Source organism: Phyllobates terribilis, unplaced genomic scaffold (genome assembly GCF_046119375.1).
Source record: "Phyllobates terribilis strain yellow unplaced genomic scaffold, ASM4611937v1 Scaffold_1__5_contigs__length_1240528914, whole genome shotgun sequence".
Lineage (NCBI taxonomy): Eukaryota > Metazoa > Chordata > Amphibia > Anura > Dendrobatidae > Phyllobates > Phyllobates terribilis.
In genome coordinates this window covers 38,665,153-38,682,478 of record NW_027362761.1, presented here as the reverse complement: position 1 = coordinate 38,682,478, position 17,326 = coordinate 38,665,153, and the positions used below count along the sequence as shown (strand labels likewise).

The window sequence follows — 17,326 nt, the reverse complement described above, 5'->3', positions numbered from 1 at the left end:
TAGCTGCTCACACACATGAAATACATGTTAGCCAAGATTCTTTTTTGTATTGTGTAGGCGGGGTTTATCTCTGGCAGCAAAAAAAAAAGATTGGGCATGTTATAATACAACATACCCAATCATCTTTTCTAAATATAAGCTATCAAATGACAGATGGCTGCCTCCATGCAAAAAAGATCATCGGCTGTGTTCCATATTTGAAAAGCCCATGGCCATGACATACTATATCTACGACATTTTAGGATTCACCAAAAAGTAGTACTTATATGAAACCTACATACAAGCCTGCCTCCTACAATTTGGAGATTTTGACAAAAAACTGATAGCACAGAACTTTATTCTTAATGTACTCCAGTAGTACTAGGCAGACAACTATAAAACAAGTTTCCATTCTTCCATTTTTCTTTTCTCTAATTTTCACTAGTTCTGCTTGACATAGCTATTCCAACCCATTACAGGTTTACAAAAATATTTTGGGTGCACTTTAGAGGAGACAAGAATAGAAAATCCTAAATTGTGAAGAAGTATTATTACTTGCAGTGTTGATAATCTACATTCTGAATTATGGAGAGCCATTATTGTAAGCGCACCTGGCAATGCACATTCTGAATTGTGATGAAACAATGAATGGAATGGAATTGCACATATATTTTCTTTTAGGAAGAAAAGTGTTTATATTAAATTTGGGAACAGGAACACATTGCTATAAATGAAATTTCCATTCTTTAGTAACACATTAGTAATATCAAGTTATCACTATAATAGGCTAGTCTGGGTGATTATAATGTGTCGCTGCTAAAAGGGATGTTCACTTTTGAGGACAATACATCAGTTCTATAACCCCCGTGTAGCACTGTCTATTGCTGGCTGCGGAATGAGCTAACTAAGACTCTCTCAGTTGTTCTGACAGTCTGACAGGAAAGTTTGTAACTCATATCTCTCTTTTTATGAGCTTCTATCTGCTGATTGAAGACCACAAGTTGAAGGCAAACAAAGAGCCCGTAGAAGCCAAACAGTGCAAAATTTGTAATGAAACCCTATTACAACAAAATAATTTTTAGCCTGAAAAAAATATACTTTAGTAGAAAAAAAATTGTCTTCAAAGATGGACAGCCCCTTTAAATGCAATTTACCTATTGAAGACTTATAGACTTCCCACTTTCATTTAGAGAAGGAAAATGGTGAGCAGTAAGCTTATACTTTGCCCGTTTTCTTATGTGCATTAGAAGGACTTCTGGAACATGAAATATACATATATGCCTCCTGCTTATCTGCACAAGAGTTGAATATAGAAGGTCTCACTGGAGGCAGCTATGGGCCATCAACATTTTAATTCTCCTTAATGATAAACTCCATAATTAAAGAACAGAAATTCATTTTTATACAATCTATATTAAAAGGGCTTCCAGAACTTTTAAAAATTGGCAAGGGTAAATATATCAGTATACAAAGTTCCACTGCTCCAGTGGTTTCTACCAGGACCAGAAGTAATGAAGTCCCATCCATTAATCGCCTGACTTTTGAGGCCATTGATTGGCTTCAGGATCGGGTGACTGATGGACAGAACATCGTGACTTCCATCCTTCTTTTATAATGATCCCTTTCCTCTCCCAAATTTTGAGACGTTCTCGAAAACCCTTTCAAGAAAATAATGTAATATCAATATTTAATATCAAGTTTTTAAACTACTTAAATAAAAAAAGCATTGTGGTCTAAAATGTTATCAATAACTAAAATGATGACTTTATAATGCAAGTTATCTTCTAGGCTCTGTGTTCCTGTGTTTCACATGCATGGTACTGAACACGTAACATTTTGTATTGTTATATATTTGAATGCATTCTTACTTGGATGTACTCCCCTACTATCCTTCACATCACTGGAAACGGATGGGGATTCTGCATGGAGTAAGTAGTCTAAATTCCTGTATGGTTCTGTTGAGGGTTCAGTACCTCTGTTTACCCGGTTATCAGATGCAACATGTTTCTGAAGTAATTGGTTTTCACTTATAGTCATACTGGCTTCCTCCTGGGCAATAACGTTTCGCTTTGAAGCTGGTTCTTTTGTTGGTTTTCCTAGAGAACCTGATTCACTTTGTTGGATGCCTTCTACCAATGTGCTCACTTGATTTCCTATGGGGGCAGATGTACTTCTTATTTCATTTTCCAGCTGAACTGTGATAGTAGGTAGTTGAATTTCATAGGATGGCGAGGCCTCCACGTTATTACCTATTCCATTCATATTTTTCTCAGACTTTAAAATATTCTGGTCATCAAAAAGCCATGTGTGCAATGGAGAATTGTGAACATCTTCAGAAACAGAGTTTATGTTTTTGCTAATCTCTTGCTCATCAGAGTCTTTCCCAATATTGGAAATTTCTTCAGATGATTCTGGTAAGGACTCCTCAAGAAAATCTCTCCAACTGTTCTCTCTTTGGTTAGATTTCCTGTCTACAACATTTAATGACCAATCGTCTTCTTCTCTCTTAGGATCACCAGACTGGCTAGTTCTTCTCCTAGCTGTGCTTGGAAATGTCTGTTGTGTTTTGCTTGACTTTTTTGGCTTCTGGATTGAAATATCTGAGGTAGAAAGGACCTCTGGAACCCAAGTATGAGCTACATCTGATTCTGCATCTTCACGGGTCACTGTATGTTGTTGCACCTCTTCAGTAAATGCTGAGACTAGTTGCTTTGAAGATAATACACTCATTTCCTTTGCAATTCCCATTGAGTGCATGGGTGTTACGGGATCACTGCCTTCTATTTTAAATCCATGTATTGTGGTAAATATTGCACTGTTAGTGGTAGGCAAGGCATTATTAAATTCCAATTGTATTGCCTGTCCAAGCTCTTGACTTTGAAGTTCGGGTTTTATCAGCCTGAGGTCTTCCTGTGGCAAGAACACTGGACCTTGTTTCTCATTCCCTAGTGGGGTGGGGGCTGTTGCTTGAAGAGCTGTTGAGAGGCAACATGTCAAAAGGATAAATTAGAATCCTATCATGCTGAACGGGGATAGAAGCCATCAAACCAAGCAAGAAGCTGCTCTTAATTCAGCAGTCAATTCATAGCAATAGAAAGATCTAGATTTATCCATGCTCTGTTTCTATTTGGAAGCACACCAAAGATGCTAACAGGATTAGCATACTGACATGCCACAAGAACTTGGTTTATTATATGACAATGCAATAAATATTTATGGAATGCCTTTCAAATCTCAATTTCCACACAATTATGTATATGACATTTTGCAGTTACCTCTGCTGTGGTTTATAGCTGCAGTTCTGAAATTACTGGCTCTCATAGAGACTATGTCATTATATTATTATGATAAAAATCTCCGCTTGCGTTTGTGCCAGACACTTCCCCAGGTGGGAGCTTGTGTGAGATATATCCCCTGCCCGTCTTGCCAGTCTGATTTACTGCACAACACATTTGCAGTATGCTGATTTTACTTTGCTTTAACTTTTTTCCCAGGAGAGATTGCACTCAAAAGAAATCTACTTTATTTTACATAATTATTTTAATTTAATAACTAAATGTTACAGAGAAAAATAAATACATTTGAACAGATTTCAGCAAGATGATACAAATATTAGCAAATAAGAAATTAGTGACACTGTATAACCCTGCTATAACAAGAGTTTTATAGTCACTGAAATTCTCCATAAATGTTCTGTAAAACATATGAACTATATGTGCAGTACTTGAAAGAAGAAGCCATAATGACTTGGACAGATGTAGAAGGTTCTTGTGTTAAATAACTGTGAATTTTTTAAAGCAGTTTTTTTCAATTAGCTAAATCTAATGTTTGTCTGTCATACTTCTATGTCTATTTAATTGTTTAGTTATCAGTTCACAGTAAGAATAATATACTAATATTTTAGTACTTACTTTTGATATTACACATGTTGCAAGATTCATTTATACTATGAGCCCTAATGTCTCACTGTTTCATTAAAATAATGAAAATAACAACTATTATTTTTATTATTATTACTACTATCATTGTAATGATGAAACTATCACTCAAGTTATAACCAACAATAACCAGTCCATTAAGTAATAAAGTAATGAAACAATTCTCACTAGGGGCTATTTATGTATATATTTATATAAATTGCCTTGAAAAAGTATTTATACCCAGTGAACTTTTCCACATTTTTTCACTTTACACCCACAAACATAAATGTATTTTATTTGTATTTAATGCGATATACCAACACAAAGTAGCAATTATTTGTGAAGTGTAAAGGAAATGATACATGGTTTTAAGTATTTTAAAAATATAAATCTGAATATTGCGACATACGTTTGTATTTAGCCCCCCTAAGTCAATACTTTGTAGGACTACCTTTCGCTGACATTACTGATGTAAGTCTTTTGGGGTATGTCTCTACCAGCTTTGCACATCTACAGGAAGAAATTTTTGCCTAACTAGCTCTTTCTCAGTGAGATTGGATGGAGAGTGTTTGTGAACAGTAATTTTCAAGTCTTGTCGCAGATTCTCAATGGACTTTAGGTATAGACGGTGACTGGGTCATTCACACACATGGAAATACTTTGATCTAAACCATCCATTGTAGCTCTGGCAGAATGTTTAGGGTCATTGTCCTGCTGGACGGTGAACTTACACCCCTGTCTCAAGTCTTTTGCAGCCTCCAACAGATTTTCCTCCAGGATTGTTTTGTATTTAACTCCATCCATCCTCCCATCAACTCTGACCAGCTTCCCTGTCCCTGCTGAAGAAAAGCATCCCCACTGCATGATGCTGCCACCACCATATATGATGGTGGGGATGGTATTTTCTGGGTAATGTGTAGTGCTACTGTTACATGCACGTCGCTAGGTTTAGATAGGGTTGAGACAGGTTTCATGAATTCTTTGGAATCCAGGGGGAACCATTACTCAGGGCAACCATATACTGCAGCTCTCTCAGGAACAGACACACTTGACAGAATCCTCATGAACAGGTGAACAGTAGAATTTAATATAACAGCACGTCCAGCACAGATCAAGTCTCTAATCTCTTAAAGCAACAGGCTTCATACGCAGTAACAGTTTCTTCACAAAGGCACGGTAGTACACAGAATTCCTTATAGCACAGTGAGATGGAGGAGGGGGGAGGGTTTGCTGAGGGAGATGATCCCTGTGACACAATTCCTTCCATTCCTTATCTTCCTGTCCAATGATAGACTTTCTCAACTAGCAGTACAAGGGGGGTTCTGACCTTTGCCCAGCTTTATTCTTTTCTGGAATGTTTTTTTTGCCTAAACTTCTGTGAGAGACAGATCACACACACCATTCATCCCTTAGGTTGCTGCCAGAATAGTAAACAAGTTCCCCACAATCCCCCTGGGGCTCTGCTAACCACTCCCTATCTCCTGTGACTGTGTTACCCCCTCTAGTTGCTAGATGCTTCAGAAGCAAACCACTTCCTGTCTCCTGTGACTGTGTTAACTCTTCTAGTTACTGGATGCTTTTGAAGCAACAGCACTACTTTTGCATGTCACACTCTGTAACAGCACTACTTCTGCATGTCACACTACCTTTCTAACACACATAGCATTTTGCATTTAGCCCATTTTGCATCTGACCAAAGAACTTTCTTCCACATGCCATGTAGGGGACACACCTAACATCTGGAAGAAGGTGTTTAACTCACACCTGAGCTAGTCACCAAAAAGGACATAAAATTCAAAAAACACCATCAGCCGCATTTACCACCTTGGGATTTTCCATTTTTGCATTTTTGTTTTTTGCTCCCCTTGTTCCCAGAGCCATAACTTTTTTATTTTTAGGTCAATATGGCCATGTGAGGGCTTGTTTTTTGCGGGATGAGTTGTAATTTTGAACAACACCATTGATTTTACCATATCGTGTATTGGAAAATGGGAAAAAAATTCTGGTGAAATTGCAAAAAAAAGTGCAATTCCACAATTGTTTTTTGTTTTTGGTTTCTACCACGTTCACTAAATGCTAAAACTGACCTGCATTATGCTTCTACAGGTGATTATGGGTTTGTAAATACCAAACATGAATAGGTTCTTTTTTATTTAACAGGTGAAAAAAAAAATCCAAAATTTGTTAAAAAAAAAAATGGCGCCATTTTACGAGACCATTTTTCGGGATCTGGGGCTGGGTAAGAGCTTATTTTTTACGTGCCAAGCTTACATTTTTATTGATATCATTTTGGAATAGATATGATGTTTTGATCGCCTGTTATTGCATTTTTTTGCAATATATAATTTTATATATTGATAGGTTGGGTGATTCTGAACGCGGTGATATCAAATATGTGTATTTTTGATTTTTTTTAATTGTTTTATATTGAATGATGCAAAAGGGGGGTGATTTGAACTTTTTATATATTTTAATTTTTTTTAAATATTTTTAAAAACATTTTTTTACCTACTTCAATAGTTTCCATGGAAGACTAGAAGCTGCGATCATCTGATCGTCTGTGCTACGCACAGCAGGGCTTCAGATGTTAAGTACCACTGTCAGAGATTGACTGCGGCATTTACAGAGTTAACAGCCGCGGGTGGATCGCGATTCCACCCACAGTTGTTAGGGGAACATGACAGCTGTACAGATCACTTTTATATTTTTTTATTTTTTAATATTTTTAAAAACATTTTTTTTTACTTTTTACTTGCTTCAATAGTCTCCATGGGAAACTAGACGCTGCAATCATCTGATCGCTTGTGCTACACATAGCAGGTCTGAAGCCCTGCTATGTGTGACAAAAATGCTTATCTGCTATGAACGCAGACTGCTGGGCGGCGCTCATAGCAGATCGGCTATGACAACCACAGGGGTCTCCTGCAGACCCCGGCTTGTCATGCCAACCCATTGGCGGTCCGCGATCATGTGACGGGTGGTTCTTATGATGCGCTTCCGGCGCGGCCATGTTAAATGCCGCTGTCGGAGTTTGACAGCGGTGTTTAACAAGTTAACAGCCGCGGGTGGATTGCGATTCCACCTATGGCTGTTAAGGGCACATGACAGCTGATCAGATAATCGCTAGAGCCCACATCAAAGGGAGGGAAACGACCTTGGATGTACCTATACGTCCAAGGTCGTGAAGGGGTTAAGAGGAAAAATTTTTCTAATGTAATCTAATTATTCTAGTTTTACCAAAATTACATTCTAAAGTTTTTAAAGAGGCTGGGGAAAAACACAACAATTTAGAGGGGTTTTGCAGGGTTAGATGAAAAGTCCGCCATCACTCTATGCCGTCACTCTAAGAATCAAGTCAGTTGGTGACCACAAGTATGAAAATTACATGACAGCCCAATCACATATGGAAAACATGACAGTGTGCACACAGTGACTGCAGACTTTTCTTCTCAAGTTGAAGACATTTTGTGCATGTTTTCAAACATTGCAGGAGGCTGTATCTAAACCATAAATGATAGAAGATTTATTATGTGGCCAATGTTTATTCTTACTACTTTATCTTTACACATTATCTGAAATTGGAGTTACACATAAATGTCTATGGAGACAGAAAGGGTTAATATATGCTAAATGTCCCATTTACCCTTAAAAAAAACCACGTCATATAGGTAATTGGGATTTTGGTGCAGTTCTTGTTATAGTCGATGGCATGCTGCATTTTAGAAAAAATAATTAAAAAACAATATAAAAAAAGATAAACATCGCCGACTAAATTACATTGCTTACCTATTGACTAACAGCAAACATTAGTCTTTTGGTTGAATAACCGGCAATCAATAAGATTACCTTCCTTCCCCCTTCCCATACCACATATTAGGACTCATCATCATATTTTGTATCTGTTGCTGCATTATTGAGTAAACAGCGTTTTAATTCACATGAAAATTAGGCATTAAGTGGTCCGTACATTTTCCCACCTAACACCAGCCTTTTTAGGTTGTTTGATAACTCACTGTCTGATTTCCTTGCCTGGCGCCTGATGTCAAACAGACACAGTGAACTATCAATCAAATTAAGGCGGAGAAACAACCTCGGGAAGCAGTGGCTTGGGAAGTGCTCTTTCATATCCAGAGCACTTAAAATGGTTGCCCAGTATGCTAAGTCACTTACTGGTTTAGCATTAATGCTTAAAGGGGTTTCCCATGAACAAAAGTTCATTTTAAAAATTGTCTGTGTCTGACCATGTACGGAACATACCACATCTCCTGGGAAGGGGAGGAAGCAAAAGACAATACAGATATTACAGCAGGGGATCACAGAGGATTCATTTTGTGAGGTAAAACATTTCACTGCCTGTTTTTAAACAATATTTTACCTCACAAAATGAATCCTCTGCTGTAATATCTGTATTGTCTTTTGCTTCTGTAGCACCCCGAGGGCTCGGTTGCTACAGAGGTATCGCATCTCAGTTAGAGGTGTGGTATCTCACTTCCAGGTAAGGATGGAGTGTGGATCAGGACCCTGACAGCTGCATGCACTACACCACATTTCCAGGTGACAGGGCGACCGATATGCTCCTGAGATGAGCACGACAGTCCCTGTCCCTGGCTGGAGTGGGAGGGAGGGAACACCCAGGAAGGGGGAACCCAGTAGTGCAGGGGCAGAGAGGAAGCAGTTCCTGGATGCACAAGAGAGAGATATAAAAGGTGGGGGCCATCTTAGTGAGTGAGTTCTGTGAGAGGAGAAGGCAGGGAGCAGAGCTGCTGCATGGGCTCTGCTCCCTGGGCAGGCCTAGCACAGAGGCCGGAGCCAGAGGGAAGAAAGAAGGGGAGCAGGGAGGCTCCAGGAACACGGAGGAAGGAGGGACCCCAGGGGTGCAGAACGGTCAGTAGCCACTGCACGCCCGAATTCACCACCTAAGTGGAGGGGTCAGGCCGCAGAATGGGAACCGGATCCCTAAATTGGTGGAGGAGAAACTACACTCAGCCAAGAACCGTTCATTGGTGCAGCCCCCTGCTAAACCTGCTAGGAAGGCACCACATAGGGCCCAGGGAAAACGGCCAGTACGTTAACCCGACAAGGTCCGAGGCAGCCGGACAGAAGTGAGGTCACTGGTGGGGTATGAGAGGTCAGAGAAAGGACACATAAAGGGGGTCCTGTGAAGCGCTTCTAAATTACCTGGAGGTTGATCGAGCTCCTCACCTGGTGAGCGCAGCACGGCTCGGGCAGTCCGTGCTGACAGAAGTGACCTGGATAACAACTGTGAGTAAAAGACCCTGGACTGCATCATTGGACTCTGTGTGATTACTGCTGCGCCTGTACCATCACTCCCATCCTCCCTACACGCTGCCCTGAGGCTACGCTCCTCCCGTGGGGAGTTATCCTACCCCTGTGCTGCACACCAACACCAGCCTCAGCGGTCTGCCCTGCAGCGGCGGTTATCCCTGACCGCAATCCACGGGTGGCGTAGTCGGACAATACCAGTAAATCCGCCACTGGTCTGACCACCCTGAGCCACGGGATTGGGTTGCCACTACTACCCCCAGCATCGTACAGAGGCCCGATTCCGGGTACCCCACGGCCCAGGGGGCGAGTCACTTCCTCCCCTGCCCAGGAGATGTGGTATGTTCCGTACACGGTCAGACACAGACAATTTTTCAAATGAACTTTTGTTCATGGCAAAACCCCTTTAAGGGTAATGCCTCTAAATGTCCCCACATACTTTTTCTGCCAAGTTTCATGTTGTTTTATTCCTTTCTGCTTTTCTTACTATGTGCTGTCATCAGTTCTGCTATCACAGTCATCACTTCCTCTTCAGATTCCTCTTCTCTTGTGACTACATTTCCCAATATTCCTTGTGCTGGGTTGCAAGCCAGCAGTGAGCACACCACCTGTAACGCCGCTTAAACTCCTCCCACTTCAACCCCAATGTCATACACAGTCTCAGTATGATCTCATGTACAGGACACTGGTACAGGACATAGAAGTAAGGCACAAAGCACCAGCCCTGCCATGAAAGATTATCTTCTACTCTCCCCAGACTGATGGATGGATGGATCGATGGGATGGATCGATGGGATGGATGGATATGATGGATAAATAGATGGATAGGATGGACATATAGATGGACCGATGGCATGGATTTCTGGATGGATGGAATGTATGGATATAATGAATCAATTAGATGGGGAGAGATCTGAGTATATTCATATTATAAAGGGGATACAGCAGGGTGTATATAAATTACATATGGTATATAAGCAGTTGTGTACTTGTATATGCACCCTGCTGTAAGCATAAAATACAAGGGAGCGCTGTGTCTGCAGCAGTAGTATTCACAAACAGTGTGAGCTCTGCTGAATGCAGCTTCACCCACTTGCAGGCCAAGTCCACCCATGGGCCAAGCCCTGCCCACAAGTCAGTTTCCAGAATTCAGGGAGATTTTGACATGATATCACAGTAAGCCAGGAGATTCTGGGCCAGAGATCATGAGAGGAGAAGAGCAGCTCAGGTTACAGCAGGATTTGGCAAAGCAAAGTAATTAGTGAAATGCTAATCCATGGCAGTTAGTTCACAAGAAAGGGACATATAAAGTAGTGGCCAACCCATTCATTGCCTTATTTGCACATGAATTGATGTGCTAATTTCTCAGAATGCAGCAACAGACAGAAGACTGAAAGGTGTCCATGGATTTAGCTTTCAAAGACCTGCATGTCCATATAAGTGGTTTGGGGAGGGAAATCAGGACTTACTGACAGACTTCTCTTAGGTTCCATGTTTGCTTACAACCTGCACAGAAGGACAACACTAAATGTGCTGCACTCACTTTAGATGTAATATCTGTTAGGCTATGTGCCCACGATGCAGAAATGCTCAGGATTTTTTCCTGAGCGTTTCTGCATCTCCCTGGCAGAAAAAAACGCATGCGGATTGTACATGTGGATTGCACATGCGGATTGTACATGCGGATTGTACATGCGTTTCCCTGCCAGGGACATGCGAAAATGGAGCGTTATTCACTGACATTTCCGCATGTGGATTGACAAGCGCTTCCCAAGCGATTAGCATCACTTGGAAAGTGCTTGTGACAACTAGGTCACACTATATAAATCCATGCAAACAGCATGGATTTATATAGTGTGACCCGAGAGAGTGATAAAAATAAAAAAAGAAATATATACTTACCCTCCGATGGCCCCCGCAGTCTTGTTTCGCTCGATCCCAGCTGCCGGCAGCAGTGAATTGAAAGACCTGCCGATGTCAGCGTTGCGTGACCCGTCACATGACTCTGACGTCAGCGCAGGTCCTTCAATCCACTGCAAAGTGCCGGGAAGCAAGGAGGAGTGCATCGGGGGCCGCTAGAAGGTAAATATACATTTATTTTTTATTTTATTATTTTTTTACAGATTTTTTAATGGTACCTGGGTGTGGATGAGACTCTCCTCTCCTCTACACCCGGGTACCATCCGCACATTAGAATGCTTGGATTACGCATCTACATATACAGTGATGCGTAATCCATGCGGTCTAATGCAAGTCAATGGCGGCGAAGATGCAGCACTTCCGCAAAATAATTGGTAGTGCTGCGTTTTTTTCCGCAATGATAATCCGCAGCGGAAATTTCTGCAGCATGTGCACAGCACATGCGGATTATCATTGGGGGAACATAGCAGGCCTTCTACCATGCGTTTTTAATGCGTTTTTAATGCGTTTTTAATGCGTTTCCGCAGCTGCAAAAACGCTGCGGAAACGCATTAAAAACGCATCGTGTGCACACAGCCTTGGTATTGTTTTCTTCAGGAAGATATCTGAATCTCTAAATCTTCCCTGCAGCTGTTTAGTGTGTTTAGATCATTTACAGCTTTATTCCAATATCTTTGCCTGAAGCCTTGGGACACAGCACAGGAGACTTTGAAGAGAGCCAGTTGTGGGATACCAAGATTAATCCCCTTTTCTGCTCCATATACTGGTGTATCTTTCAATAAGGTCATAATTATTTATCTGATTAAGACTTCCATCTAATATTCATTGGAAAGGATTAGTCAGGACAAACGTATTGATTTGAGCAAATCAATTTTTTTCAGCATTCCTAATTCATTCATCTCTCACCATGTAACCTTCTAAAGCCCCTGTATCATTTTCACACTATGTGACTTTTACTGCTGGGAAATATCTGGCCCTATAAGGATGAAGAATTGTTTGCAATAAAGCTCTTATAGGACTAAATTGTCATTATAAGTATTTATCATACCTCAGAGCTTCAGAAGCAGCTGAACTGTGAAGGCTTGCATGTAATTGTCCATAAAGATGGTTTAGGTTTGTCAAGGAGAAAAGTCATTATTGGCAGGACTTCATTAACCTGATGTTGTACATATCAAAAGAGGCATAAGCATGTAATTTCTAAATAAGTCTAAAATGCTAACACAATAGAGGGAAAGAATGTCTAATCATACTGTACACTGTATTGGGAAATCTGAACATATGTTGTGCCATTTGTAACATCACTGTGATAACTAATAATCATATGCGTATAAAGATACTCTAAACTGGATGGTAATGTATGTGGCAACAGTGATTACGTGACTACCAAATAATTTTTTTTCATAATATCAATATAGATAGTTTTGTACGCCAGTTTTAATGAGGGACGTGTAGGAAAAAATGCACCAAATTCTTGAAGAGGCTCACATCACTTAATGAATTCAGGGCATCTTATCAGTTGAATGCTCCTCTGTGCACCTTGCTAAAAATTTTACTCCAGTCAAGGACTAAATTAACATTTCTGGTGTAAGAAATGTCGCCCCTTTTGAAGAATTTGATGGGTTGGCATAGCCACTCCCCATCCCGTGTCTTCCCTTCCTCCCCCCTTTTTAGGGGATCAGCCCAAAACTCGTGTGAAATCGTCAAAACTCACCAAATTTTTTGAGCAATTTTGCAAGTTTTAAAAATGTTTTACCGACTTTTTTGGCATAACCACATCAATGATTCAGGGCCATAGTTTTGAAAGGACTAAGGTTCATAAGTGGTTACATAAAACATTATATTATGTAGGTGTATTACATTAGGAAGAATCCTGCCTGTAAGAGGAGTGAACTGCCAGTGCTCATAGCTTCCCCCTAACAAAGATGCATGTTTCTCCTGTGAAGATTGTTAAAATGACTGATGTGTGATATTGTTGTAATGCTTAAAGGGTTTTTGGAGCTCCACATAAATTTCTGTTGTCTGAAGATTACTAAATCCTGATGGTATAAAAATTTCACAATGTCAGGATTCTGTTCTGTTTCCAGCTTAAGCGGTCATCAAGTGACCATAAATATGCAAATTCCATACCGGCGCTCAGGTGCTAACTAGCTTCTTATCCATTTCTCTCAATAGAATACTGAGAGAAGCAGGAAAAGTTTTTAGTTGGCACATGACCTCAAGTATGAAAATGGCACACTTGTGGTCATGAGACAAAAGCTCAAGTTGTCAATAAAGTGGAATCCTGACAGTGTGCAAATTTCAAACTTTCAAGATATGGTATTCTGAAGTCATAAAAAAGTAACTGCAAAAATGTATGTGGTGCCTGGAAAATCCCTTTAATACTACTATGATTTTTTTGCCATTGTACCCTTAGATTCTGGGCATCACCCTTAAGAATTGGTAAGTCGTGTTGTCATTCCTGTGTTATTTGATGACACCAGCAAAAGCAGAGATGTCAGCCAGAGGGTATTATTGTATTATTGAATGTTGTGATAGTTGAAAGGTCTGTAGGTGTGCTTGAGGTGTGTACATTTAGTTCTGTGTTTTTGGTCCCTCTTTCAAGTGTGTTCACAATAAGCACTTGAGAAACTAAGATGGAAAAAGTGAATATAAAGCAGTTTCTGTTAAATGGAGCAAATAAATGTCTATATACTTTAAGCTGTGGTATAAAGTAGCCTTCCCAAGTTTCATAATGGCCTGTAGGTAAGGACAAGAGCCATCAGCCATAATGGATGTGTGACCTGTCTACTACATCTGCAAGCAACTGTTCTTACTAATCAATCTTTTTACCCTATAGCTGGAAATCGCCCATTCGATCAGAGGATGAGGCAGCACAAAGCATTGTTGTTTCAGTCACATTCCACTTTCTCCTGCACATCTCAAGGAAATGGTGGAAGAGCATGATGGATTTTACATGGATGAAAGGGGAATAAGCATAATTTAAAAAAATGTTGTTTAATAATAACCTGGTAATGAATTCATGCTCTGATCACCTAGAGTATTTTACTCACTTACCAAACCATGCTTAAAGTAACCTTAAAAGTGAAATGTTATCTTCATTTGCTGTAGCAATATAATCTTGTCTGTAAATAACTAATTTATGCTTGAGATAAGAAAGTTTTAGTGTTCTATAATGGGCTTTATAAAAGAAAATTCCTTCCCCTATTATCACTATTAATATTTCAAGACATAAATACAGTATGTGTAAATAATATTTGAAGCTACATACACCTTTGCAATAGTTTTTTGATTGTTTATTTGCTTCCGGAATGCAAAATTAAGCAACTTTCTCAAGGTCTTTTTAAAAATGTCCTACTACAACCCCTGGCAAAAATTATGGAATCACCGGGCTCGGAGGATGTTCATTCAGTTGTGGCAACTTTAGGGCTTTAAGAAACACTAAAAGAAATCAAGATTAACAATGTGGTACTCAGTAAGGGTAATTTTTTTCAGACCAAGCAGAGGGAAAAAATTATGGAATCACCGGGCTCGGAGGATGTTCATTCAGTTGTGGCAACTTTAGGGCTTTAAGAAACACTAAAAGAAATCAAGATTAACAATGTGGTACTCAGTAAGGGTAATTTTTTTCAGACCAAGCAGAGGGAAAAAATTATGGAATCACTCAATTCTGAGGGTTCTACTTTGTTACTGTAGTCTTGGTGCAACTTCTTTACATAGCTGGCTATGTAGCTGCTTTTGTGTGCTGCTCCTAGGTATGATGGGTTAAAACCATCTATCTGCTTAACAGAGGGCTTGCTCTCTTTGCTCTCCCTTTTCCTCCTCTTACCGTACTACAGTGTTAGAAATACTAGCAGGAGGAAAGCTATCAGAGGGTAGAAAATGAGGAAAGCATACATGGCAAAGTCTGCAAAAGATGGAGTGGATCAAAAACTCCTCATTGTAAAAGCCTGCAGAATGGGAAGGAAATCACACAGGTTTGTAGCTAAAAGGAGAAAGAAGTAAATTTTTGAAGCTGTGCTACATCTAATATAGACTGTAGCATTCTAGATTCACAGAAAACACATCCAGCATGTATTACTGAGAAGGGCATACCCACAGAAGATAAGTGTGAAATCGGGATCAGGTTTGCAAATTGCATATTAGGGTCAGAAAATCAGAGAGTGAATGGAAATTGCAGCCTAGAGCCATTTTTACAATTAAAAAATGTAAAAATCGTGTTTTCCTTGTCAAAGGTGTCTGTAGGATTGTAATGTCTCTTTAAAAGAAAACTATACCTTGGGAAAACAATTGGTATTGAAATGGTTAATGTTAGGGTGGAGAGGTTTACTGCGTAATGTTCATTTTTTTTATACGTGTTAAAACTGTATTTCAAATCGGATGTTTCATTATAACATATTTTAAATAAATGTCTTTAAACAATATACAGTACACTTTCAAATAGGATTTCTTTATTATTCATTTGCTTCCTAAATGAAAAGTTAAGCAACTTTCTAAATAATTTTCAGTAAAAATGTTCAACCATTTTGATGCTGCAAAGTGTGAAAGTTCTTTTTCTAGCTCACTGCTTTTGCAAAAATGTAACAAATCCATCAGAACTCCTGCTGCCTCCTCCTTTCTCTTACTGTTACTGTGTTATCTCTTATACAGTACAGACCAAAAGTTTGGACACACCTTCTCATTTAAAGATTTTTCTGTATTTTCATGACTATGAAAATTGTACATTCACACTGAAGGCATCAAAACTATGAATTAACACATGTGGAATTATATACTTAACAAAAAGTGTGAAACAACTGAAAATATGTCTTATATTCTAGGTTCTTCAAAGTAGCCACCATTTGCTTTGATGACTGCTTTGCACACTCTTGGCATTCTCTTGATGAGCTTCAAGAGGTAGTCACCGGAAATGGTCTTCCAACACTCTCGAAGGAGTTCCCAGAGATGCTTAGCACTTGTTGGCCCTTTTGCCTTCACTCTGCGGTCCAGCTCACCTCAAATCATCTCGATTGGGTTCAGGTCTGGTGACTGTGGAGGCCAGGTCATCTGGCGTAGCACCCCATCACTCTCCTCCTTGGTCAAATAGCCCTTACACAGCCTGGAGGTGTGTTTTGGGTCATTGTCCTGTTGAAAAATAAATGATGGTCCAACTAAACGCAAACCGGATGGAATAGTATGCCGCTGCCAGATGCTGTGGTAGCCATGCTGGTTCAGTATGCCATCAATTTTGACTAAATCCCCAACAGTGTCACCAGCAAAGCACCCCCACACCATCACACCTCCTCCTCCATGCTTCACGGTGGGAACCAGGCATGTAGAGTTAATCCGTTCACCTTTTCTGCGTCGCACAAAGACACGGTGGTTGGTACCAAAGATCTCAAATTTGGACTCATCAGACCAAAGCACAGATTTCCAATGGTCTAATGTCCATTCCTTGTGTTCTTTAGCCCAAACAAGTCTCTTCTGCTTGTTGTATGTCCTTAGCAGTGGTTTCCTAGCAGCTATTCTACCATGAAGGCCTGCTGCACAAAGTCTCCTCTTAACAGTTGTTGTAGAGATGTGTCTGCTGCTAGAACTCTGTGTGGCATTGACCTGGTCTCTAATCTGAGCTGCTGTTAACCTGCGATTTCTGAGGCTGGTGACTCGGATAAACTTATCCTCAGAAGCAGAGGTGACTCTTGGTCTTCCTTTCCTGGGGCAGTAGAGCTTGATGGTTTTTGCAGCTGCACTTGGGGACACTTTCAAAGTTTGCCCAATTTTTCGCACTGACTGACCTTCATTTCTTAAAGTAATGTTGGCCACTCGTTTTTCTTTACTTAGCTGCTTTTTTTTTGCCATAATACAAATTCTAACAGTCTATTCAGTAGGACTATCAGCTGTGTATAAACCAGACTTCTGCACAACACAACTGATGGTCCCAACCCCATTTATAAGGCAAGAAATCCCACTTATTAAACCTGACAGGGCACACCTGTGAAGTGAAAACCATTTCCGGTGACTACCTCTTGAAGCTCATCAAGAGAATGCCAAGAGTGTGCAAAGCAGTCATCAAAGCAAAAGGTGGCTACTTTGAAGAACCTAGAATATAAGACATATTTTCAGTTGTTTCACACTTTTTTGTTAAGTATATAATTCCACATGTGTTAATTCATAGTTTTGATGCCTTCAGTGTGAATGTACAATTTTCAAAGTCATGAAAATACAGAAAAATCTTTAAATGAGAAGGT

At 40.0% G+C, this 17,326-nt stretch overlaps 1 protein-coding gene across 2 annotated transcripts in view; it reads right to left on the bottom strand.

Moving 5' to 3' along the window:
- Positions 1-17,326, bottom strand: part of NCAN (neurocan) — a 398,804-nt gene that overhangs the window by 79,219 nt on the left and 302,259 nt on the right. The window contains exon 7 of one of the 2 annotated variants that reach the window (XM_073661046.1): positions 1,848-2,954. The exons of the other annotated variant lie outside the window; for it this stretch is intronic. Coding sequence (XP_073517147.1) covers positions 1,848-2,954 — 1,107 coding nt within the window. The remainder of the gene's footprint in view (positions 1-1,847; positions 2,955-17,326) is intronic. 2 annotated transcript variants of the gene reach the window in all.